The sequence below is a fragment of the Mirounga angustirostris genome, unplaced genomic scaffold, assembly GCF_029215605.1.
Source record: "Mirounga angustirostris isolate CCGP_5_RB_7025 unplaced genomic scaffold, mMirAng1.0.hap1 SCAF_4, whole genome shotgun sequence".
NCBI lineage: Eukaryota > Metazoa > Chordata > Mammalia > Carnivora > Phocidae > Mirounga > Mirounga angustirostris.
The window spans coordinates 92,377,779-92,402,982 of NW_026991712.1; the positions used below are offsets into that span (position 1 = coordinate 92,377,779).

At 46.9% G+C, this 25,204-nt stretch overlaps 1 protein-coding gene across 2 annotated transcripts in view; it reads left to right on the forward strand.

The window, feature by feature from the left end:
• Nucleotides 1-369: 369 nt before the first annotated feature.
• The window catches only part of VTCN1 (V-set domain containing T cell activation inhibitor 1), a 52,152-nt gene continuing 27,317 nt past the window's right edge, over nucleotides 370-25,204 (forward strand). The window contains exon 1 of one of the 2 annotated variants that reach the window (XM_045896864.3): nucleotides 370-563. In XM_045896864.3, the coding sequence (XP_045752820.1) occupies nucleotides 532-563 (32 nt within the window). In that variant the 5' untranslated portion in view covers nucleotides 370-531. The remainder of the gene's footprint in view (nucleotides 564-25,204) is intronic. The other variant, XM_064588570.1, reaches the window with a different exon arrangement.

Genomic DNA, 25,204 nt, shown 5'->3' on the forward strand with positions numbered 1-25,204 from the left:
CAGATACCACACCGGTGGTGACCAGCGTCTGTCTGAGCATCCACTGCCCCCTGAGGGAGGGACTCCAGCCTCCTCGCTTCCTGGCACATGCCCTGACACTTTGAGCTGTTCCAGGCCTTTCTTATTTGGAGATTAAATCGCCATCCCTGCTGCTGCCTTCCAGAGGCAGGAGGAAAAGACGTGCGCTGCATCCAGACCCTGAAGCAAGCCCCCCACCCCACCCCCCGACCCCCGCCCCGGTCCGCTGTGGCCTCCGCCCTCTGGCCTGGTCGAGGCCCGGAAAGGCAGCTCTGCGAGCCCGGCCTCCCCGGCTGGCTGGGAGCGGGCAGCCTCCGTGCCTGCGGGGACTTCTGCCCGGCAGCCCTGCTTCCTCATACCTGAGCCGGCCGCCGCCGCCCCACTCCCGGCCCCAGCACCCTATTTAAGGCCAGCCGGCGGGCGCTGGCTGTGAGTCACGGCGCCGGGAGGGCGGCCGCAGCTCCGCGTCCCCCAGCACCCAACACGCCGCGGGAAGGGACCCTTCCCCTCGCCATGGCTTCCCTGGGGCAGATCATCTTCTGGAGGTAGTGTACTCTTCCCTAGGTTGGCCGGGGAAGGGAGCAGGGGTGAGGGCTTTGGGGGAGGTGCCGAGGACTCGTGGGCTCCCTGTGCCCTCGTCTGACCCAGCCCTGGGCTGGCAAGGAGCCCGGCGGCACAGAGCCCAGCCGGACTTGACCGAGCGTCGCAGCCCAGCCACTCGGGGTCAGGCTGGTTTTCTGCCATGGAGGGCTGCCACCTGCCCCGGGCAGCTCTGGGTCAGGGGACTGCGTGCGCCAGGCCGAGAGCATCCCGAGACATCGAGGCTCTTGGGGCGCACCGAGCAGGGCGGCATGGAGCTGCGTGCTGGGAATGGAAGGCACCAGTGACTGATGATGGGTGGGATGCAGGGGAGCCTGCTATAGGGTCCCGGGGATGAAGCAGGTGAGCCTGTTCTGACCCTTCTCTGGGGGTGTGACTTCCCGGTACTGCTGTGTAACCCACACCAACACCCTCCCTCCACCCCCAGCTCCAGGAGGGGTCCCTCATTCTCCTGGGGGCTCCCTGGAGAGGAGATTCCTGCAGCTGCTGCTGAGAAAGCAGGGATTTGCTAAACCCTCCCCCCTCCCCCCCCCCCCAGTCTGCTCACCCTGGGGGCTGGGGCGGAGCAGGGAAGGACACTGGAAGGAAGAGCTTGGGAGGCACAAATGCAGAAGGCAAGTAGAGCTGACGGGATGGAGAGCCCAGAGCTGAGAGGAGGGGCCCCCATACATGAAGAAAGAAGAAAGCCTAGCCCTGACATTTTGCTCCTCTCACTTAGCGGCCTCTAGTTGCCTCCTTTCCCCTCAGGACATCACTTCCCTTTCTGCAAAGAAAGAGATGGAAAGTGAAGGAAGGGTTTTCCCGGAGAGGGTTGGTGATTCAGTGTCGGTCACAACTCATGATGGTGTTTAGGAAGGCAGGAAGGCTGGTACCTGTCGGTTCTAGGGGTTGTTTGCGAGACCAATTCTCTTAATTTCTAGGTGTCTTTTCCGCAGAGAGGAAAAGAAGGGAGAGAGGGAGGAAAAGAAAGCTCAGCTTAACAGTGAAGTTTGTCAAGAGGCTGAGGAACATTACTTCCCAGGGGCAGCCTGGAAAATTCTCTCCCTTCAAACAAAATGACAGCTCCCACCCTCGTGTCCATCTGGAATAACTAGTCCTGCTGCAGGGGTTGGGGGGGGGGGGGGCCTGCGTGGCCAGTAAGGGTGTAGGGCAGCACTCCCCTTCCGACAAGGACACTGCTCCCAGGAGAAGCAGCAGGTAGAGGGGGGCATGCACTGGGGTTTCCTGCCCTGCAAGAACGCCCCAGGAAGCACCGACGTCAGAGGAACTGGTGTTTTGCTAGCACCTTCTATCTCCATGCCCTGGGCTAGGTGCCACACAGAAGTCTCCTTTAATCCTTGCCAGAGCCTGTGAGAGTTCATTATCACCTCAGAGAAGTTAAGTCATGTGCTCAAGGCCACACAGCGTGCAGGGGGCAGGGCAGCGTTTAAATCCACTCTACCTAACTCTGAAACCCAAGCTCTCTCCTCTGGGCCAGGCTTGCGCCCCCCACCCCCTCCCTGACCTGCCTGTCCCAGCTCCCCCCGCCCCCCCACCCCCATTCCTCCATTCTGGTTCCATAGATGTGAAACACTCATGCAACAGAAGTGATTCTGTTGTTCCAAAGATGGATGTGTGGGCTTTCTAATAATACATTACAACCAGCCCGACTGGTTTGGTGGGAGGATTAGCAGGAAGTGGGTGTTCAAAATGCATACTCCCCCACCCTTTAGAGACCAAATGGAATCCACAGAGGCTCCTCTCCTTGGCCCCAGCATGCCTCATTAGCTATTCATGCTCTGCAGTGGCAAAAGCAGTGACAAGGCACAGAACAGCAGAGCTTTTGTGACAAAGAGACCACCGGGAAGAGGGTCAATGGGCGGGCTGGGTGGGAAGCAGGGTCTGGAGAATTCATCCCACGGAGCCCTGGGAGCCCACCTGGGGGAACCCCGTGTCTACTTTTGGCCCTAACAAACCCTCTTTCTTTGCCATAATTGTCTTAATTCATAATAATTCCTTTTATTGAGGCGATCATGACCGTTGGTGATGTGGGAGAGCTTATGAGAGGGCCTGCCCATCCTCTGCAGGCCTGGTGGTGGATTACTTCCTTAAATAATTACCAGAGAGCTTAATACCTTCCAATCTCATGCAAAAAGATGCAGGCCACTCAGGGATGGAATACCGATGTGCGGTTTCTACTGTGCCTGACCTCCTTGGGCTATTTAAGTACTGTGTGATCAGACTTTTCCTCCCCTCCTCCCATTATAGCTGTCAACGGGAACAGCATTTGCCCATGAAACATTTGTTGAGTACCTGCTGGGAGTCCAAGGGTGGAAAAGTCATGACCCCTGCTCAACGAGGTTATGTTCTGGTCAACAACGTTAACTGAGTACCTACTATATGCTGGGCATTGGACTGGGCACTGGGGCAAAAGCAGCTAAGACATTGATGAGATTATAGCCTAATGAAGGAGGACTCCCAAACAGATCATTCCAACCTGCTCTTCATAGGTCAAGAGATAATAAGAGCAGGAGGCAACAGCAACACTTCCTTAACCTAAGGCTTTGGGGAAGGTTTCCTGAGCCAGGCGATGGCTGGATGGCTGGGTTAAGTCTTGAAGGATGAGTTAGTGTGATCCAGGTGAAGAAGGGTGGGAAGGACACCCTGTGCAGAGAAAAGAATAGAATAGAACTCATGAACCAGCATGGAGTGTTGGAAAGCTACAAGCTACTCTCCTATCATCATCAGAGTATGAAGCATGAGGGAGGGAGTGGGATGAGGCAGGAGAAGCAGAGCCAGGTCATGCTAGGCCTTATCTACCAGGCTCCAAGTTAGGAATTTGTTGTTGTGATGAGGAGCCAATGAAGGCTCTCAAGCAGGGGAATCTTGGTGGTTTTCGTCTTAGGTGGGTTACTCCCATGGTAGCATGGAGGATGGATAGGAGGGCACTGAGCCTGGAGGCCAGGAGAAACAGTAGGGAAACAGTTGCGGTCAGAAGTATAAGGAATAATGAAGACCTGAAGTAGAGAATGATAGCGGGGATCTAGAGGGGAAAATCAATTCCAGAAACGTTTAGAACTGAAAGTCAGTAATATATGATAAATCAATAGAGGGGGAGTTAGGGTGGTGCAGAGTAGGAGTAGATGAGGCAAAGGAAGGAGCCTGGAATGCCCCATGTTTCTGCATTGGACAGAGTGAATAGGGAAGAGTGAGGAGAGATGGGAGTTAGTTAACTCTGGTACATGATGAATTTGAGGTTCCCCTGGGACCTCCAGTTGGAGATGCTCAACAGGCAGTGGAAGGCATGGGGCTGAAACCGGGAGAAGTCAGGCCTGGAGATAGCAATTGAGAGTCATTGACTCATAGGCAGGGAATGATCACTTGGGATGTCTTCTAAGGAAAACACATAGAGAGGGGCAAGGAGGCAGGGATGGCAAGCTAAAGAAAACCAACTTTCAAGGGTGGGCAGAGGAAGATGAGTCAAAGAAAGAGCTGGGAGTACATGGTGGGAGAGGTAGGAAGAGAGCAGGATAGACAAGTCTCAGGGATGTCAACAGAGCAAAGTTTCAGAGAGGTCCCAGGGCTGGAAGGGGTGTCATTCAGGCTCAGTAAGGTCTGGTGCTGATAGAGAGATCCACTCCAGATAAAAATATGACCTATGCAGCATTTCAGCTGGCATTGCCCAGAAAATGAAGAGAACATACTGCCAAGGAGATCCTGCACCCATATGAGGCCAAGAAGGGACAGGGATGGCTCTGAGTCCAGCCTGAAGAAGGGCTCATGGGTGCACAGTCAGCAGAGAACACCAGATAGCTGTAACATCTGGTAGCTCTCCTTCCTGAAAACAGAGACACGACTACAGCAGAAATGAGGCCCAGCTCACACAGATTTCAAATATTTATTCTGCTTTCCCTCCCTTCATCCTCCTCTCCCCCCCACCCTTCTTTCCTTCCTTTTCTCTGGATCCTTCATCTATTCTTATTCTGACTCTTCTATCTCAAGTGAGTTCTTCGGAGCATTTAAGACTGGGGGAAATCACCAGCTACGATGGGATTAATGAAGACATGTCAAAGGAAGGAAATTACTGGGTGGAGAAAGAACAGGCATCTTTTTACCAGAAGAAGGTACATGAAACACAAAATGAGGGAGGCTAGAACAAGAGCAGCTCAAGGAGCTTTGCTCTGCAGTCTTGCTTCCCATTGTCCCATGTTTTCAAGCTGGTGGCTGGCTCAAACATAGCGGACATTAATGGCCAGAGAAGACAGTGCTTGGCAACACAATGAAAGTTTGCCTGATGAGAAAATCACGCAAGGGCTGGCGTGGAGAGCATCTCAGCACGGGTCATGATGATACTTGCAACCCCACTGAGGTATGAGATGGGCCCAACTTTCAGACTCTCTGAGCCTACAAAATCTAAGGCTTCAGGGCCCATCCCCCATGAACAGGATAGGAGGTTAGAAAATGAGATAAAACTGCACATTAGAAGAAAGACTTAAATAGGTGGCACCTGTGTTCCTGCCCCCATCAGAAGTACATCATCTTCTGAGCCTGGCACTCTTTCCCCATTTCCACCTCTTACAATGCCACTCCCCTCTTGCAACATTCAGCTCAAATGGTGTCTCCACTTTGAAGTCTTCCTGGATCTTTCTGGTTGCAATCAATTCCTCCTTTTATGTTCGTGGTTGGCCATGTTGATGGATTTTTGTTCCTGGTGCCCATCTGTTTCCCTCCGTAGAGTTAGCCCCTTGAGGTTCTGGCCTTTGTCTTGTTCACTGTTGTATGAAGGCCGTGTTGCACCATGGCTACATATCTGGGCTCTGGGATAGACTATCTGGATTCAAATCCTCCTGTCACCTTGAACACTTATCCCACTGGAATTAGTCGGACTAATTAGCCTCTGTGAGCCTCAATTTCCCTATCTCTAAGATGGGGTGACAGTGGTACCTAACTCCTAGGGTTATGGGAATGACATGTAATGATTATATGTCTGGCACACCCTAAGAGCTCTATAAATATTAGCTATTGCTAGAGTTATTACTTGCAATTCTACAATGCCCAATACATGACTAGTTCTCTGTAAGAACTTATTAACCTCAACTCCATGAGCCCACTGACCCTCCTGTCTCTTGAATAGATGTTCTCGTGAGACTATACTTTGGATAAATTGCCAGTGGGGTCTCCTAAAGACAGTTAACTCTAACAACGGTCTGGAGAATAGTCAGAGTTTGCTAGATTCTTGTTTTGAAAAAAAAAAAAAAATCAAGTCCACCTCACCTTCTATTGTTTATGAATCTGACACATGATCCATCTCTCAACCTGAGAATGACTAGTTTAGAATAAATGTCTGGCTCTGTCAGTATTAAGCATGAAGACAAATGAGGTGAGCTGGGGAGATCCCTGTGTATACAAGCTCAGCAGGTAGATCTTACTGATCAGGCACTTCTGACATCAAGAGCCACAACCTCCAGGGGGCAGTTGGAGCTACGGAGACCTGACCAAGCACTAGGTAATGGTTAACCAGCTAAACCGCCCCACACTCCTAATTAACTCCATTTCACAGATGCAAATGTTGAGGCAAGACGACTTGCTCAATGTCTCCTACCCAGCCAATGGCAGGAACCAACTAGTTCCCACCTAGACTGCCATACTGACTGTTATTGGAAAAGTATCTTTCTAATCAGCTCTGCCTCATCTCCTGCCACTTGAAGCAAAACCCATCTCATCACTGGCAAAACTCACTTCCTCTGGGACAAGTGACTGCCAGGGTTCTTAACCATGGAGGAGGGAGCTGTCCCCAGAACAGGCTGGAGCCTGGGGATTATCCAGTCCTGGTTTGTGTTATTTCAAGTAGCACACAGCTACCTGAGCTCTAGATGAGTGAGCTGAGGAAGAAAAAGTGACTAAATCTCAGTGAGAATTACATACTTTCAGAACTTGAAAATTCAGACATTCATTGCTGAGACAATGAAAATAAATTGTGACTTGCCCAAGGTTATGCAGTTTAAAAAAGTGGGTACAACCGAGGTCTTTCAATAATCCTATATTGCTCAGTGTCCCTAGTGTTGGATGGCAGCCAACCACGATTTACCCAAACAACAAGGCTCCCTCAATCGGAGAGACCGAAGCTTCCTCCACATTTACCTTTGACATATAAAGAAGTAGAAAGGATGTTGGTACTAGAATTAAGCTGACGTGTGTTCATATTCCAGCTCTCCATATTCCTAGCTGGGTGACCTCAAGTACGTTACTGAACCCCTCTGTGTCTTCATTTCCTCCCCAGTCAGTTGGGGTTAATAACAGTACCTACCTCATAGAGTTGTTGTCGAGACTAAATGAGTTAACACGCAAGAGAGGTTGAGAGCGGCCCTTGGCAGGGTTAGCGCTTTCTGTAGGAGTTACTCTTATTCAATTATTCCCTCCCACTGTTTTTACAGAATAACAAAGTGATTTGGAGGGAGGGAGAGGAAGGACAAGTCCAACAGTGGCAGCTGGGGTTAAGAGACCTCAGCATCTGAATTGTTCTGGGGTTTCAGTCAACTGGAGATACCTTCTTTTCTAGTCCCCGTTTGGTGAGATACGGGAACAATCCTGGCCACCCGAGGGGCAACACACTCTACAACACTCCAAGCCAGTCTCCTGACGGCAGGGGCAGTAGCCCCACCTGGGCCTGTTAGAAATGCAAATTACTTCTGGTACCGCCCTCCCCCCCAAGACCCACTGAATCACAGCCTGGGGGTGGGGCCCGGCAATGTGTATTAACAAGCCATCCAGGTGATGCTGACGTGCTCTCAAGTTCCAGAAGCTCTGTACTAGCGTTCTCTCTGCGCTCTTGATTCCTCGGGGAAAGCAGGAGGATTTAATCCAGACAGAGATAAATTTCACCTGGGATCATTTATCATCCCACAGTTCTCCTTAAGAAATGTTCTAAAGAGGGACAGATGGGCCTTGATGAAAACAAAGGGAAAAACATGAAGTTTCTGCAGGTAGAAACCCAGGTCATATTTCCCTTTATATTAGCTTCCCGCAATCCCAAACCATCTGCCTAGAATGTTTCAGATTTACTAGCCGATCACTTCCAAATGTATTCCTACTACTCCCAGCACAGCAGTAATGGGAGAAAGGGCAGACAGTTTCCCCTCTTTCTTTTTCTGCAGATTTAGAATGAAAAATTTCATAGACTAAAAACCATGAAAGATTTGAGAAAGGGAGAGAACATCCATACAATTTAGGGGTATTGAATAGTCTCTTTTAGCTTCCTAAGGGCTCCTCATTGTGCTCTCTCCCACCCCCGCCTCCACCCAAAATGGCCATTTCATACCTCTCTTCTCTTCAGTCCTCTTGCAAGTCACCACCCCCAGCCCACCCCACCCCCGCCCACACACACCTCCCGCCCCAGTCTCAGATGATTGTCTTGCTATATCCTTCGCTGAGAAAAGAGGAGTCAGCAGACAGGTACTCCTTCATCTTTCCATTTCCAAAACTACCTGCTATACTCACCTGTGCCCTTTTTCTCTGCCTCCCTTCCTGGTACGGAGGATGAGTCCAGCTCCTATCAAAGAGCAACCCCTCTGTGCCCTGGATCCACGGGATCCATCTGATCTCGCCTGCTCCTCGAAAATGCTTCTACCAGCCAGCATCCGCAGTCCTCCCTCTGCTCATCTTGTATCCCTGTCAGCATGCAGCCCACAGTCAGTGTTTGCTATCTTCAAGGGGAAAACCTCTCGAAGCCTTACAGCCTCTCCAGCAGCCGCCCCCCCCGCCCCGACCCGGCCCCCATGCCCCCATGTCTCTTTTCCCTTCTCCGCAAACTTGCCAAGAGAGAGCTGTCTGGAGTTACTGCTCTGAGATTTGCAGCATCGTGGAGGGAGTATGATGTGGTTCCTAGCACAGTCTGGAGCCAGGTTGCCACTTTCTAGCCATGTGGCCTTGGGCAGGTTATTTTTTCTCTCCGTGCCTGGGTTCCTCATCTGTAAAATGAGGATGATGTTAGAATCTGCATAATAAGACTGTGAATTAATACATATAAAGCACTTAGCAGACCCTTACTGTAAACCATGATTTTGTCCCCACTATACCAAGATATTGCTCCTGTCAATGCCAAACCTAATGTTGACTTCTCTGTTCCTATTTTCACAACAGCATTCAATGCAGATATCCCACTACCTACTTCTTGATCTCTTTTCTTGGTTTCCATGATACTACACTCCCCTAATTCCACTCCCCCTTCCCCTGTGATACTGGTATGATCTCTTGGGGTTCACCTCTGCTTCTCTATGCCTGGTCCTGGTTTGGGGATAGCTACACCCTCCCCTGCCTCCCCATACAACTGAAAACCAACCAGGTCTTCCTCTGGGGAACCTGCTCCGGTATGAGGCCTTTCATTCATTTCCTATATTTGATGATTGGTTCTACTCTGCTAAAAAGCCTCAGGGTCCAGGAACAAAATATAACAGTATAGGGACAATTATCCTTTAAAGGGGCTGGCATAAGCTTCAGGGTTGGGATAGAGTCCCATAAGGATGCTAGGGTGAGCCGTGTCCTAGCAAGTGCGGTGTAGGAGGATGGCCACATTGGGCCACCCTTCTTGGAAACAGCCTCAGTGCCTAGCAGGATTCCCCCATCTGCCTGCTTCTCATTCTGCTCAACCCATTATCCTGTCGCATCAGAGCATCATGGAGTCCAAGCAACATGCACGATTCAAATACCTAATAATCTCTGTGTTTAAGTACCTAAGACAGTGGCTCCCAAAGTGAGGCCAGCGGACACTGATACTGCAAAAAAATTTTCCCCAGAAGAGTTCGGTAGTCCAGCAAATTTGGAAGCGTTGAATATTATTAGGTTGGACCATATGAAATTGTCAATGTTCAATTGTTTTCGACCTACAGAAATGGTAATTTCAAAAGGTTCAACCTAAAATGTACCCTTCTGGGACATTCACTTAGGCATATTAGCATATTAAAGTCCTAAAGGTAAAGAAACTGATTGTGATTGATGCAATGTTATGAAAATGTAATCCTTTTTAAAATAATACTTATTAATAAACATCAGGACACACTTCGGGAATCTAGGGGCCCGAGTAATTAGGCAAGAACAGAAGTCATGAATAGAAAAGAGCCTGGGAGTAGCATCAGGGACTGAGCAAATGCACGGGAGGAAAAGAGCAGGCTGGTATTTTCCATCCTGGGAATGCCCGCTCATCTTTGATATCCAAAGTCATATTTTTCAGACCTTCCCCTTATACAATAATTCTTCCCTGATTAACCTTCTTCCAAATAGGCTTTTTTGTAACTGACTTCTGCCCTTTTCTCCCTCGTAAAGTATAGGGAGGATTCGTGAGGTGACATCAACAGCTCACCCCATATTCCTCAAATGACAGATACTAAATAAACATGGGTATTATGTTGACTGCCCTCTCATTATTATAATTATTAATTAGGTTATCTTTTCCGGGTATTAGCATCATCTCAGTTCATAGGTGCTCATCTAATACACTTACAACTGTGAGGTGAGTTCAGCTAATCTGGATGCTGGGAGGAGTCTCAGCGCTGATGTCCCCAGGGACCATCTCACATATGCTCTATGAAGAACGTGGGCACGTAGCCGATCTGAATTTGTTGCTCTCCAGGCACCAGAGCCGAATGTCCGTGACAGAGAATGAAATTGTTGGACAGGGTAGATTCAGGTAGAAGAGAGTGAGACACGGGGCTTGGCCAGGACTACGTCCTCAGTGCTTTCACCCTTCCCACCCCCCCATCCCACCGTCTGGAGTTCTTCCCCTGAGAGAGCCTTTAACAGGCTTCTCCTTCATTCATATACAACCTAATGGCCATCACTGTGACAGACCCTGTGTGGAGCCACTAGGCATTTTGACATCTGTCAGCCCCTGTAGTCATCTAGCAGGTGTTAGGTGCAGGTAGGTATTGTCTAATACTCTGGGGAAGTGCGGGATGAGAGCTGATAGGTAGGGTGTTGCTTCCCTATGAGAGCAGAGAGTTCATTAAAGTAGCTAATTGTAGCCTGGCGGGACTTAAGTGACATTGAATGGGGCCCTGGCAGTTTCGTGTCCTGCGATGGAAGACACTGCCCAGAGTGGGCAGGCTTACAAAAGAAATGCTTCGCCTGCCAGGGGCATTGCTACAAACAGTTGCCAGGAAGGGTAAAAACAAGCCTTTTTGATTTCTCATGATGTAAGTGAAAACAAAGCCTTTGACTTAGGCATGCTGAAAGCGCGAGCACGGATAAGCCTTGAGCAAGCCACATCATCTTTCAGATCCTCACGTCTCATGTGTCTTCTACCCGTAAAGTCAAATGATCTCCGTGATATTTGGAGAGCTCTCAGAGCCATGGGAAGGGAAGGGGCACGGACGTTTCTACTTCTCTTCAGCTGCATGATAGATGGGAAAAGGGTGGGATATGGAACCACAGGGGCCTGACTCGACTTCCCTTTCCAAATCTATATTGTGTAATAGGCCAGTCACTTAATTTCTCCTGTTAAGCAAGGACAATACATGGACCTCCCAAAACCGCCCTGAGGATCAAAGGTGATGAGGCAGAGTAGACGATCATGGCAGTGACATTGATGGTAACACATAGCTCTCTTGTATTACTTGACATGTCTACATCTTTAATTGGAAGCTGTCTCACCCATTTGAAGAAGACAACTTTTAAAAAGCACCAAGACCCATACACTGTGGACTTTAAAATAGGCAGAAGTATTAAAAGCAAGGGTCATACATGTCCTATTGTCCATTTCCTGTTGGGTCCAGCTTTCAAAGGGTCTGTCCGTGTTAGGGATGTAGCCCCACATTTTGGATCTCTCAGACCACAACTTATATCAGTTCTGGTGTTGGCCTTCCTGTAGGATCACCTTACAGTCCCACGACCTTATAATCAAGGCCTCCAGTATTGGGTTCTTCCTGTGTCAATACGGTTCTACAAGTTCTGCATACACTACTGATTAATTTGACAAATATTTATTGATCATCTCTTTTGTACCTGGCACCAGAGATCCTAGGGTTTCAGTCATGTACTAGGTGTAGGGCCTAACATCATTTGGAGTACAGATGAGAAGAGGCAGATAAATAAGCATGTGATTATCATACAGTACTCTATATGCCACTGCAGGCCAGTTTCTGAATGCTTTGAAATCAACTTCTAATCCAGCGCTGGTGATTGGAGAGACCTTTCGAAGGAGGTGGCTTCTAAATGGGAATTAGTGAAGCAAGGAGAAGTGGGAAGAACATCCAGGCAAAGTGCAAGGCCTATGAGGTGGGGCAGGAAGGGAAGACGAGTGGGAAGGCAGAGCAGGGACCAGAGTGGCATCGGGAGAGACCAGCGTGGGCTAGATTTAACCTTCTCAACAACTGAAGGGACGCCTGGGTGGCTCAGTCGGTTAAGCATCTGCCTTTGGCTCAGGTCATGATTCCAGGGTCCTGGGATCAAGTCCCGCGTTGGGCTTGCTCGGTGGGAGTGTGCTTCTCCCTCTGCCTGCTGCCCCCCTGCTCATTTTCTCTCTCTCTCTAATAAATACATAAAATTTTTTAAAAAATGATTGAAGAAGTTGACTTTTATCCTCCCATTTTGCAGCTGAGTAAATTAAGGCTTAGGGTGCTGTGAGAAAGTGAAGGGAGATGTCCGGTGGAAAGACAAGAAGATGTACAAAACCAGCAGAGGAGATCAAATCACTTTTGAGAACGATTTTCAAATGAGTGAGGAGAGATGATGAGGTCAAGAAGCCTTTGGTTAATGGCAGGACTCTGTGAGGCCCATTACTTACACTTTCTGCAGGGGATCATAAATTTCACTACTTAACCATGATCACAACTGTTGAATATAATATATGCAAAGGGAATCGAAAATAGAGTCTAGATCTATCTGCCTCCAAAGTCTATACCCTTTCCTAGTTTAGAAAGAAATTTATTTTATTTTTGATGCTAAGAATAAGTGGTTGCAGCAGCTGGGGAAGTCAGGGTGCCCAGGCTGGTGGCAAGGTGACTCTTATGAGGTCAATCTCTTTAGGTCCAAAGGCTTGATGGCTATACTGTGTCAAGAACCTAGCTCGCCAGGAGCCTCAGTGCCAAGACCCCAAATGCCATGTTCCACTGCCTTTCTTTAAAAGCCCTTTGAAGTAAAACTGTAAGTGTCAGCAAAGAGGGATATTGGTATGAGAAGGTGTTTTGATACTGCAAAGCTATCAGGTCCTTGGCCCTTTTGAGGCACCAGAGGGACTTTTTTCCTTAAAGAGGTCCCCCAAAACCTCTGTGCTTAAACTGTATGAGAAGACTAAAATTTTGAAAGCTTTTGCGGCACCTGGCTGGCTCTGTCAGTGGCGCATGTGACCCTTGATCTTGAGGTTGTGGGTTCAAGTCCCACACTGGGTGTAGAGATTACTTAAAAATAAAATCTTGTGGGGCGCCTGAGTGGCTCAGTCGTTAAGCGTCTGCCTTCGGCTCAGGTCATGATCTCAGGGTCCTGGGATCGAGCCCCGCATCGGGCTTCCTGCTCCACGGGAAGCCTGCTTTTCCCTCTCCCACTCCCTCTGCCTTGTGTTCCCTCTCTCGCTGTCTCTCTCTGTCAAATAAATAAATAAAATCTTTAATAAATAAATAAATAAATAAATAAATAAATAAATAAATAAATAAATAAAATAAAAAAAAATAAAATCTTGAAAGCAAACAAACTTTGAAAGCTTTTGACCATGACCAAAGCTGGAAAAGGAAAAAAGATAAATCTGGCTGTTTTCTCATATTTCCAGGTTGACATTTTCTCATAGACAAATTCCTAGATCAACAAAATGCTCAACTTCATTAGATTTAGCAAATAGGTAACTATAGTTGCCCTAACGCTGACCCCAATATATTCCGTTTATTCCAATAAAGGTGTTATCTGAATGTAAATGCTAATTTTCTGAGGCAGAAAATATGGGGCTTACAAGAGAATCTGTTTAATATGTGTGTAGAGGATCCTGCTACTTCCCCGTTTCCTACGCTTAAGGCAAGTACAGCTGTAAAGAGGGGAGTTGCAAGATGGTGGGCTTTCACTGGCATTCCCCAAAGGTGCCAAACTGTGAAGGAAGTGTTTTTCATTTATCTGAAAATTCTGGGAGCTCCTGGTGCTGCCCACCTGGGCTTCCTGGAACTGAGGTTTTTCTCGAACCATCATGTTGGGCAGGTGTGAACAGCCTATCACGTTATGAACATTTCTGCTCCCTTAAGTTGAAGACAAACCAGTTCTGTATGACTTCTAGTCCGTATGCACTGGGTCCCGGCTCTGACTCTGACAGTGTGAACCACTGACCCCCTGTTTTAACTGTTTCTGTTTTAACAGCATCACGTTGAAAGAAGCCTGTTCGCCCGCCATCTAAAAGACAGGTCAAACCTAAAGAAAATAGAGTTTTCTTTGCAAAATGTGTTTTCCTTATTTGTTTACATATGCAAAGTGGTATTAGTGTGGAAACGTTGGGAAATACAGAAAAGCACAAAAGAAAAAAAATCAAAATCTTTATCATCCCTAACCGAGGGATAATCCCCATTACTATGTCCTTCCAGTCTTTTTCCTCGGTATTTATATTTAATAAATGATATCATACAGTGCATATTATTTTAGATACTTTCAGGACGCCTGGCTGGCTCAGTGGGTGGAGCGTCCAACTCTTGATCTCGGGGTCGTGAGTTCAAGCCCCATGTTGGGAGTGGAGATTATGTATAAAATCTTAAAAAAGAAACTACTTTCTATTCGCTGGCTTTGGGAACATGTTTCATATAAATAAATATTCTTGGGTGATGTGATTCTTTATGACTACATAGTACTGCCTCTAATAATGAGCCTTAATTCACTCACTCAGTTCTCTGTTCTTGGACATGTAGGCTGCTTTCAGTGATTTGCCCACAATTACTATGTTAATTTTAACTAACCCTGTAGTTGCCATCCTTGGGAATGCATCCCTTTGGTTCTTTAGAATGAGTTCTTAGAAGTAGAATTACTGGTTGGAAGCTTGCTAGGTACATTGTAAGCCTTCTGATGCACATGGACAAATTGTCCCCCTCTCCTAACCCTAAAGTTTGCACCCACTCACACCCCTACCAGCCATCTAGTCTTCCCAAAATAATAGTGTCTGCCTAGGCCTTTTCCAGGAGCAGCACTAACCCCTTGCCAATGTTTTGATAAAGAAAAAGCCAAATTTTCTAGCTAATGTTCCCACTTCCAAGGCTTTCTTTTTCATGCCTTAGCCTCCTTAATTTACCCACCATCCCTACTCTCAGTAAAGTAACTAATACACTCATTTACACCCAGGTCTCAGTGACTAATGAGATAAAATATTATACTACACATTTTAATCAGTAACAAAACCAAAGGGCTAAATTTCTTATAGGATTTCACTTGATTATCAAGCTACTGATGGGAGAGATTGTGGAGTAGTGAAACCCCAGAGGTAGTAAAACAGAGGGTCACCTCTTCCCCTTACTCCCAGGGTTGCCCTTTGCCGAGTCTCTTATATGGAGTGACAGAGGAAACAATGAAATATTCACAGCCCCTTCCTTCTCTACCCAACCCCTCAGGAAAATCTTGGGTGTTTTCTGCTAAATCTCCCCACCCTCCAGCTCATAATGATGAATTCAATGGAGTAAGCCAAGCAGAGAACGCTGGGAAAGGTCTAAGAGAGAGGAGAGAGGATTTGCTGGTGAGGATGGACTTAAAGTTATGGGGAGAAGAAACCAGGGAGTGGACTTCAGAGAGAGTTCTGGGGAAATTTCAAGAAGGAAAAGCTTGGGTAAGCTCATAAGGAGGATAGAAGTTGCAAAAGAGGATTTTTTGGGGTGGTATTTCTTTGGTAGTGGCACTGTCAAAAACTAGACCACAGGATATTTGGGCTTTCCATAGGTTATAATGAGATCATGTCTTTAGGCGCACCTGGGTGGCTCAGTCAGTGAAGTGTCCGACTCTTGATCTCGGCTCAGGTCTTGATCTCAGAGTCATGAGATTGAGCCCCGTGTGAGGCTCCATGGGGAGCCTACTTAAAAAAAAAAAAGATCGTGTCTCTGGAGCTAGACAATACTTATGCATAACAATGAGGAGCTGATTTCTAAATGTGTATTTATATTTAGCTACTCATTTTAATTATTCATATAAAGTCTTTCCAAAAAGGTTATTTGAGGAGAGAGAACCCTGAAATAAAATATGGACTGCCATTCAGTTGGGCTGCCTCGTGGACATATTTTGGCTCAGTAGAAGAAGAATATGTTCCAAAATCAGATCAGCTCGGTTTGGTATTTATCAAATGCCTAGGATGAGTCAGGAACTATGTCTGACACTCAGGGGAATAAATGTGACTGATATATTGATTCAGCATGACCAGTAGGTTCTAATCAAAGCAAAATTTTATTTTTATCTCTCTCTGACCTTTTAAAGTGCATTCAGTAGGGAAATACATGACAAAACTTCCGAAGGATCCGATGAAAACTTGGCCTCTCCTCAGCCCCCAGTCCTGGAAAGGTGCACTTCTCACATGACTCAACGCTCAAATCCCCTCCCCCTGGTATTCCTACTGCTGAGGACTCACCATGACTTGAGGATATCTGGCCTGTTGGACAAACTCCTGTATTCCTTGCCTCATACAAGGGCAAATGACCTCCAAATGCAGCCCTGTGTTCCTTCTGTCCCCTATCCCCCCCACCTGAACCCCCGTCTCTGTCTCTTTCTCTCTCACTGACCTGTTCTAGACCACATTAAATTTCTCCAGCATGATTTAGGGTCTAGCACATGGTGTCACCAGCACACGCCAACTTTGTGCTTTGTGCATCGGTGACGGGGAGGAGTTATATTCTCAGAAACAACCTCACAAATCTTCTCTCCCTACTCTGAGCCCCTGTTATATCCTTTATCTGATTGAGGTGTCTTGGAATCCTGGGCCTGGCTGTCAAAGATCCCCTTTTAAAAATCTGCACAGTGGCGTGGGATCTTGCTTTGGTATGCAGCATCTATTGTATCTTGGAACCCCAGCTGAAATTTTAAACTTAACATTCTATTACGCAAAAAGGAAAAGGGACAGTGCCTGTTACTGAGAAGTTTAGAGGAGACCAGGGGAGACACAAATGTGCAAACAGATCATTTCAATTTGATGTGACAAGCATCGGGATAGAAACACATACTGGGGACAGCGAGGACACAGACACAGCTTCTGATACATATCGTCGCCACTTTCCCTCAAACATTATCTGGAGGAAGGCCATAAGCCGAAGAATGAGGAGTCCATGTGGCTTACAAGGGAGCTCAAAGAATATGGTGTCTTCCTGGGAACTTCATGCTTCAGAACAAAAGCTACTGAGGTGCCCCCTTGTTGCCCAAGTGCCTGGGGAAATGGAAAGATTACAGGTTTGCGGGAATAGTGTATAATTGGTTAATGTGGCTAGGAAAAGGGTCCTTTTCTAAGTATTTGAAAGGAGGCCCGGAAATCTTAGCAGCTAAATAGTAATCCTCTCTGAATCTGCCTCGAGAATGTATAGACACAGGGCCAGTTCTGGGTCCAAGGCGACTCTGATGCGTGTCACTGTGTGTCCCCGGCTCCGTGGCATCCGTGAACACGGAGGACACATCTGCCCAAACACAGCCCCGGCTATTAGGAGTGGAAAGGGAAAATAAGGGGCCCTGTCCACTAAAGCTTCCTTCTCATTCTCTGCACGTTATCTCCCCTCCAATTTCCTTCTTTTCCTTTGTAATAAATAGCTCATTGCACTTTCTCAGCCCCTAACCCCAACCCAAAACCTGGCCTTAACAACTGTCAGGAAAATACTGAATGGCTAAGAATGAGCTTACTCTTCTAAGACTGCTGAGGCAGGGGACAAGTGTGCTATGACCAGTTAGGGCCTCAACTGAACTTTTTTTTTTTTTTTTAAATATTTTATTTATTTATTTGACAGAGAGAGACATAGTGAGAGCAGGAACACAAGCAGGGGGAGTGGGAGAGGGAGAAGCAGGCTTCCCGCAGAGCAGGGAGCCCGATGTGGGGCTTGATCCCAGGACCCTGGGATCATGACCTGAGCCGAAGGCAGACGCTTAACGACTGAGCCACCCAGGCGCCCTCAACTGAACTTTATGCTGCCGAGCCCAGAACCCTAGAGATGCCCCACCCAGCTGTCCAAACAGGTCCAATCCACCTCCCACATGGAGAGGAACCTACCATGGCCACATGTCCACAGGCCTGTTATACTTTTAGTTATGTTACCTATTGTCCCTCCGAGCCATTGACAGAGCCCAGAAATTCAAGTAGTTATGAATCTAAACTACCCCTTTCAGACCTCTCACACATGTCAAACCACCGTTCCCATTTTTGGAAGGATCACTTCTCCCAACCAGAGACCATTTTGGAGTAGTGAAGCAGCATTCCATGCCCAGGGGATTCCCCCACCCTGTTAGAGTCTGACTCCTCTGGCAGGCCCTGGAAACCTCCTTTGGGAGAATGGGGCTGGGTTTCACTGGGTAGTAGGAAACCTGGCCGAATGGAGAGGTTCCAACATCCCCACCAGTCATCCCTGCCTCTTGTCTTCTGCGCCCCCGGTCTACGTTGCCCCATCCCTGCGGCCATCCTGGGTTTCTCAGCTCTGGTGGCCACCGGAATTTGACTGAAATGTGACAGATCGTTTCTGTCCTTGGTTTGGGTAAGATATGCCTAGAAAAGGGGGAAAAAAACTAAGAAGCCATTGTAAATATGAAACTAACAAGGCTAGTTTCTTATCCTGACTTCTGAAATCTAAGTCAAGATAGATGTGGCTGGGGCAGCTTTAAGAACTTTGGCATTACTTCCTTTTCTCATCTCCATCCAGACTAGTGAGAAACAAAGCTAATCAGTTTCTAGACCAAGGGAAAATCGGGGAGGCATTTCCCCCAGGCCTGGTAGGATTCTTGGTACTCGACAGAATCTGCTTCTAACTGTTTCCTCAGGAGACCTTCCTCTCCTGATTCTACCCTCCACCCCTTTGGCCTGGAGAACAACACAGTTTGTATCCACCATCACCCTGCTCCTTCACATGGGCCTTGGCCTCTTGGGAGAGGAAAGGAATATAATATTTTTAGAGCCTTTGCTACATACCAGGCATTATCCTACAGGTGTTATATACACAACGAAGAAAGGCACCAAGTGAAGAAGGTAGTTCCCTCCCTGGCCTTCAACTATTTCTCCCTCGTGTTCAGAGCATTAGAAAGATGGTAGTGGTACCCACTAATGCCCCACCAACCAGCAGGTAATCCAAAGTACAAAAAATTACGAAACCTTAACACTCACACACAAAAAAAACGTATACACGAATTAAAATTAAAACCACTTCCCTCCACTTTCCCTGATTGGAGGACAAACTGAAACTTAACTTTGATCTCTGGTCCCATTGTGAGTGTTGGTCAGGGGTGGGAGGGACAGGTTGCCATTTCAGCTGTGCTAATGCCGCAAGGTCATGCTCATGAAGAGCCCAGGGCTGCCTGGGCTTTAGGGGTTGCCCAATAGAGTTTGCTTTCGCCCATCTCTTGAAGTTCTGATAGCTTGGACCCCTGGACAGCAAAGCTCTGTCTGTCACTTGTTTCTCTAACTTGTTCAATATTGCCTGAAACGATTTTCTGGATGACCATTAAGACTGAGTCTTCCCCGTAGTGGAGGTATAAATCTTACTTTTCAGTTCTTGTAGCATCATCTAGTAGTCTGTCAGTGGGCATGAAGGCTTCATGTTGGGTGCCATATTCTCTCTATATCATATCTGTGTCTGCAATCCCTGTTGGGCACTAGAACTATGCTTCATATCTCGCATTTCCTGTTCTCTTAGCACGCTGAAGATATCATTCCATCATTTTTTTCTGACATCCCTTGTGACTTTAGAAAGCAAGCTATTAGTTTGTCATTCCTTTCTGGGTAATCTGTCTTCTCTCTTACCGTTTTTAAGATCGTTTTGGTCTTTGCTCATCAGCTGCGTTATGGAGTGTCTTGTAGCTTTCATTTACCCTACTTGAGATTCACTGAGCTTCCTGAATCTGAAAATTGGGATCTTTCATAAATACTAAAAAATACTCGGTCTTTTTCTCTTCGGATATTGCCTCTCTCTCTCTCTCTCTCTCCCTCTCTCACATTCTTTACCTCTGATATTATATTAAAATTTCTCATTTTGGCCTTGGTGTGTCTTACCTCTTTTTCATATTTTTCATCTCTTTGTTTCTCTATACCACATCATGGGTAATTCTTCAGCTCTTATTTCTGCTTAACCGAGTCTTCCTTCCAGTTGTATACAGTTGTAACTGAATTTGCCCCAGAGCTTTAAGTTTCAATGATTTATTTTCCATTTCTAGACGTTCTGTTTAGTTGTCTTTCAAACCTTTATCCGGTCAGATTGCGTCTTTTTCTCCTTCCTCAAGCTTCCCATTCTCTCCTTCCTTCATTTGAACACATTGAAAAGTCTTATTTTATATTCTGTACTCCGTGGTTTCAGTATCTGAAGTCTTTTCATTCCATATCTGCTGCTTGTTTCTACCAATTCTTGTTCACGGTACCTTTTTCCTTGTGATTTTTTATTATGAGCTTATATAGTCCGGGAAATTTCACCTGCTGAAATCCGTTGAGGCTTGGATTGAGAGCGTATGTCTTCAGAGAAGGTTTGCTTTTGCTTTATTAGCCCATTAGCAACGAGGAACCCTTTCCACTTGATTCTTAGTTTAGGTGCCTTTGGAACCAGAGGCCTTGTGAAATCAGGCCTCAGACCTGCGTGACAACTGGCAGGTATACACACCATCTCAGGGTAGTGCTGCCTTCTCGTCCCCCGAAACCAAGACCAGATGAGGTGGTCGCCCTTTGGAGGAGTGGGGGGTCCTGGATTATGTGAGTCTCTAATTCAGAGCCCCCAGCTTGCGTGGCCCCTTAGCTTTGCCTCCGTCTTCAGCATGGCTCTTAAGATGGAAGCTTTTGGCCACTAGACGGCATAGAAACCACCACGTGCTGCCCCTACCTGTCTGGATTCATGAGTCTCTTTCGTTTTAGCCTCTGCAAACCTCTCCTATGCTCCTGCCAGCAAAACCAGTGTTCAAAAAACGTGTGTGCGGTTTTGGGTTTGATTCAGCATGTAGAGCATTTTTAAAGCAAGATTGTTATTTTTAAAGGATATTTATATCCACTGTTGCTGGAAATTTAAATTTTCCATTCCCCAATGAGTTCCTTTTTCTTGTGGAGGGACACCTCTATTTTGTAAATCACTGGTGGAGAGAAATGACTGAAAGGACCCAAGTTTAACAAGTGATCAAGCACAGCAGTGATCAATTAATTCCATCTCCAGGTTCACTTCCTGTCCCCCCCACCCCCACTCCTGCCAACTAGGTCTTCTCCTATTTCCTGCCCTCCCAGGCAGTGTGTTAGAATTCATGGCACCAGCAAGATTTCATAGACCCTAATTTTTCAAAAGATTATCTTCCTTTAGAGAGGAATATAAATGATAATTTCTCCCATAAAAGGCTGTTCGAAAGTTAAGACTGCATTAGTTTCCCTTAGTAACACAGCATGGATATTTGATTTATTCATTAATTCAACAACTTTTAAATACTACACGCTCGATACTCTGAGAGAAGCATTCTCTAAGGTGAAGCATTTATTCAACAAACGTTTATTAAGTCCCTACCATGTTCTAAGAACTGGGAGAATAGCAGGAATAAAACACGGAGGCAAGAAACAGCCTGACATCTTTAGGGGCCCGGAGTAGTTTAGAACAGTTGAAACACGGAGGTAGGGGGCCAGAAATGGGGCAAGAAATGGAATGAAGTATCCAACATTTATGTAAATTCTTCTTGAGCTTGTATTTGTGTTCGAACTGTTTAAACTTTCCAGAATTCATATACATTCTTTACTTTTTATGCTCAAATCAATATTTTATATTTAGATTTACATTTTAAGCTTTTACTAAAATACGATATTTGAATATGTAGAAGTCTACACCAGAAGATAAAACAGAAATTTTGTGTTTCCTAGTAGCCCTGTTACCGATTAATCCCTGGGTTACTGCCAAACCCTGGGCCAGCCATGGGTTACGCTCACAGAGGATTTTCTTTTTTTTTAATTCAATTAATTAACATATAATGTATTATTGGTTTCAGAGGTAGAGGTCAGTGATTCATCAGTCTTACCTAATACCCAGTGCTCATTACATCACCCTCTGTCCTTAATGTCTATCACCCAGTTACCCCCTCCCCCCCCTCCCCCACCCCTCCAGCAACCCTCAGCTTGTTTCCTAGAGTTAAGAGTCTCTCATGGCTTGTCTCCATCTCTGGTTTCGTCTTGTTTTATTTTTTTCTTCTCTTCCCCTGTGTTCCTCTGTTTTGTTTCTTAAATTCCACGTAGCAGTGAGATCATCTGAGAGTTGTCTTTCTCTCACAGAGGAGTTTAACTCAAGGATGGATCCGAGGACAGGGTTTGCCTCCACTCCCATCCTTGGTGTGAGCAGCCCAGGTCTGTGGCTGAGGAGCATGACTCCAACAGGCCGGGCCCTCAAGGAGCGGGCCAGGCTGTCTAACTGCCACACGTCCATCCTCCCGAGCTTTCTGCATCCACACCTGCAGAACCATGCCCACGTCTACACAATGAGAATGTGCGTCCTAGCAGGTGAGGTTTTGTGGTGGAACTCGGGGTCGGACTTTAGGAAGATGGAACAGCATATCCCTTTTGATTTCCGGGATACACTGGTCTGCCTTTCACTGGGGAGCTTTCCTGCTATGACTGAGATAGAGTGAATGACAGATGCCTTAGGGGGGTACAAATATGACACTGTATCCCATTTCAGAACACAGGGGTGTCAGACCGCCTGACAGGTATATATATGCTCCAGTAAAGTTCTGAGGGTGACAGATAGACTTGTTTCCAGCTTTCTTAATGAATAAACAATGAGCTGATCCCAGGACTAGGCTTTCTGAGAGAAGACAGCCCAAGCACTTCTCTGAATCTCTTTTGTGACAGTGTGGCTTTCCTGAAGGCAAGAAAGGAATGAAAAGTCGCCACAGTCACTGTGGCTTTCGGGTGTTGCAAAGGTAATCTAGACTCCAGGTCATTTGCTCTGTGGGCCATCCATCTGCCAGAGCCCAGGTCACCATGACTGATGGGGAGAAAGGCTTATGGGAAACGTACTCGCCCCAGAGGGAGACTGTCCTGTCCTCCCCCATCCAGCTTCTCAGTTCCATCTCCTGTGTCCTAGCCCCCATCCTAAACCCCAGTGCCTGGCCCTCCTCCCCTCTCTCGGGCCCTGCCCCCTGTGGTTCCCCTTCCTGCCTCACCCCCTGAAATCCACTAAGGAAAGAGAAAGGAGAGCCCGCTCTGGGCTGGGCCTTCAGGAAAGGTGTCAGAGAAAAGGCAGAGCTGAGCCGGGCTTTGAATGGGGCCCGCCCTTCATAGCCAGAGAAGTGGTAGAAGAATGTTATAGGCAGAGGGCAACGGAGGGCAATGCACAGATCATTTTGCTAAGAATTCACAGCTCCAGAAGGGGAGAAGGGTCACATAGATAATATGGGGCCTTTCATGATGGTCTCAGATTCTAAGCAAAATTTGAACTTTGATCTACAAGCAATGAGAAGCCACTTAAATTGAAGGATACTGAGAAGGTCTAAAAATAAGAATGAACATTAATAATTTAAGAACAATAAGTAATATCTGTACAAAGCGTAGTTTGTTTCTGTGACCCTAACAGCGATCCTGTGGAGACAGTAGTGCTTAATGTGGACATAGGTATAGGATGAATTGCAGCGTCACTCAATTATACAAGCCCCCTGCTCCCATCAAGGCTTCGTTAGGAAAAGAACGCCGGGTTCTCCGTGGAGCTGATAAGGCGAGAGGTACAGCAGCACCTTCTCTTTGTTCCATCCATTCTAGAAGTGACCAGGCTGTCACCGAGCAGTGCTCCCGCCCTCCTGTGGACCGGGCTGGCGCACTGGGAAGGAGGCCATGCATGCGAGAAGAGCAGCCGAAAAAACCACCACCCATCATGACAAGGATGTGCTTATTAGCGGCCCAACCTCACTGCAGGTGCCGTGAGCGCCCCTGGAAATCTCTCCCAGGCTTTGGTTTGGGAGACTTACAATTAGGCTGTTTCAGTTGAGCCCACACAGATGGCTCAAGGGCTACCTGCTTTTTCTGACATTACAGACCCTTCATGGGAGGTTCATAAACTGTCTGCAGTGTGTCTGTTATTAAACACAATGGGATCGGTTATATGGCTGGAGACATCTTCTGGAAACGTTTTTCTTTGCTCTGCAGTGAGAATAGGGAGGAATGGGAAACACAGGTATGATTAGGGAAAGACTAGCAATCAACCTTATCCTGACTTTTGTCTCGCTCTGCTTGCATCACTGGGAAACAGTATGCACAAGGCCGATGAAATGCTCGTGTGTGCTTCATGGGCAATCAGGGGGCAGGTATAAATAGAGCGGGCCGAAGAATAAAATAGAATGGTTTGCTGCAAACTCAAATATTGTTTAGGGAAGGGTGTCTGTCTGTTCACGTTCTGCATTTTTCCACCTGTTACTACTCCGCCTTTCGGCTTTCCTTCCAGAGTCTCAAACCAAAGATACCACCTAGAGAGGTGAACTTCTTCCATCTATGGAAGATAGGGCATGGTGTCTGTCCAGAGGTTACAACTGGACACAAAACATGAGCCTGGAACTGACCTGAACCCCGGGGTTTAAAAAACTTTGGATTTATATAACATACAGTGTAATAATTACGGCCATGGGTGATGGAGTATTAGACCCAAGTCTAATCCTGCTATAATTCAATAATCTAGGGGTGAGCCCTTGGATGAGTTCCTTAACACCAAAAAGAAAGATAATAGTACCCATCTCGTAGGGTCGTTGTGGGGATTAAGTGAGATAAATGAGGCCATGCACTCGGGAAGTATTAGCTATCACTGTTATGTTATTAATAAAGGCTTTAGGAGACATAGACAGAATGTACAACTGAGGCAGGGGAAGGGCCAGAGCAAATCCTGAGGAACATCGAGTTATGGAATCCTTTCACTTTTTGAAAGGGACTTTCAAAACTCTCCCAACTCCTATCTGTGCGCACATGTCCCGTGGCGGGAAACTCTGCAGTCTCAGGCCAGGACCAGGGAGCTCTGCCGGAAAGTTTCTCTGTATACCGAATCTCAATCTCACCTCCTAGAACTTTGACCTATTGCCTTTGTTTCTTCCAGAGTGATAGAGAATAGGCCCATATGGCACCTTTCAATTTCTGACATGATCGTCACTATATTTCGACTCCTCTAAATTAAACGACCCCAGTTCCTTCAACTCCTCTTCAAAGGCAATGTCTTCTAATCACAACACCATTGCTGGTCCCACTTCTCTTAGATCAGTGGTTCTCAACCGGAGTGACATGTCTGGAGACATTTTAGGTTGTCCCAGAAGGGCAGGACGACTGTCGGCATCGAGAGGCCAGGGATGCTGCTAAAGATCCTACAATGCACAGGACAGCCCCCAGCAGCAAAGAATTATCTGGCCCAGATGGTCAATAGGGCTGAGCCGGAGAAACCCTGTCCTAAACAAACACGTGCATCAGTGTTCTTCTTAAAGTGCGGGCCAAAAACGCACACAGACGAGTGTTCACCAT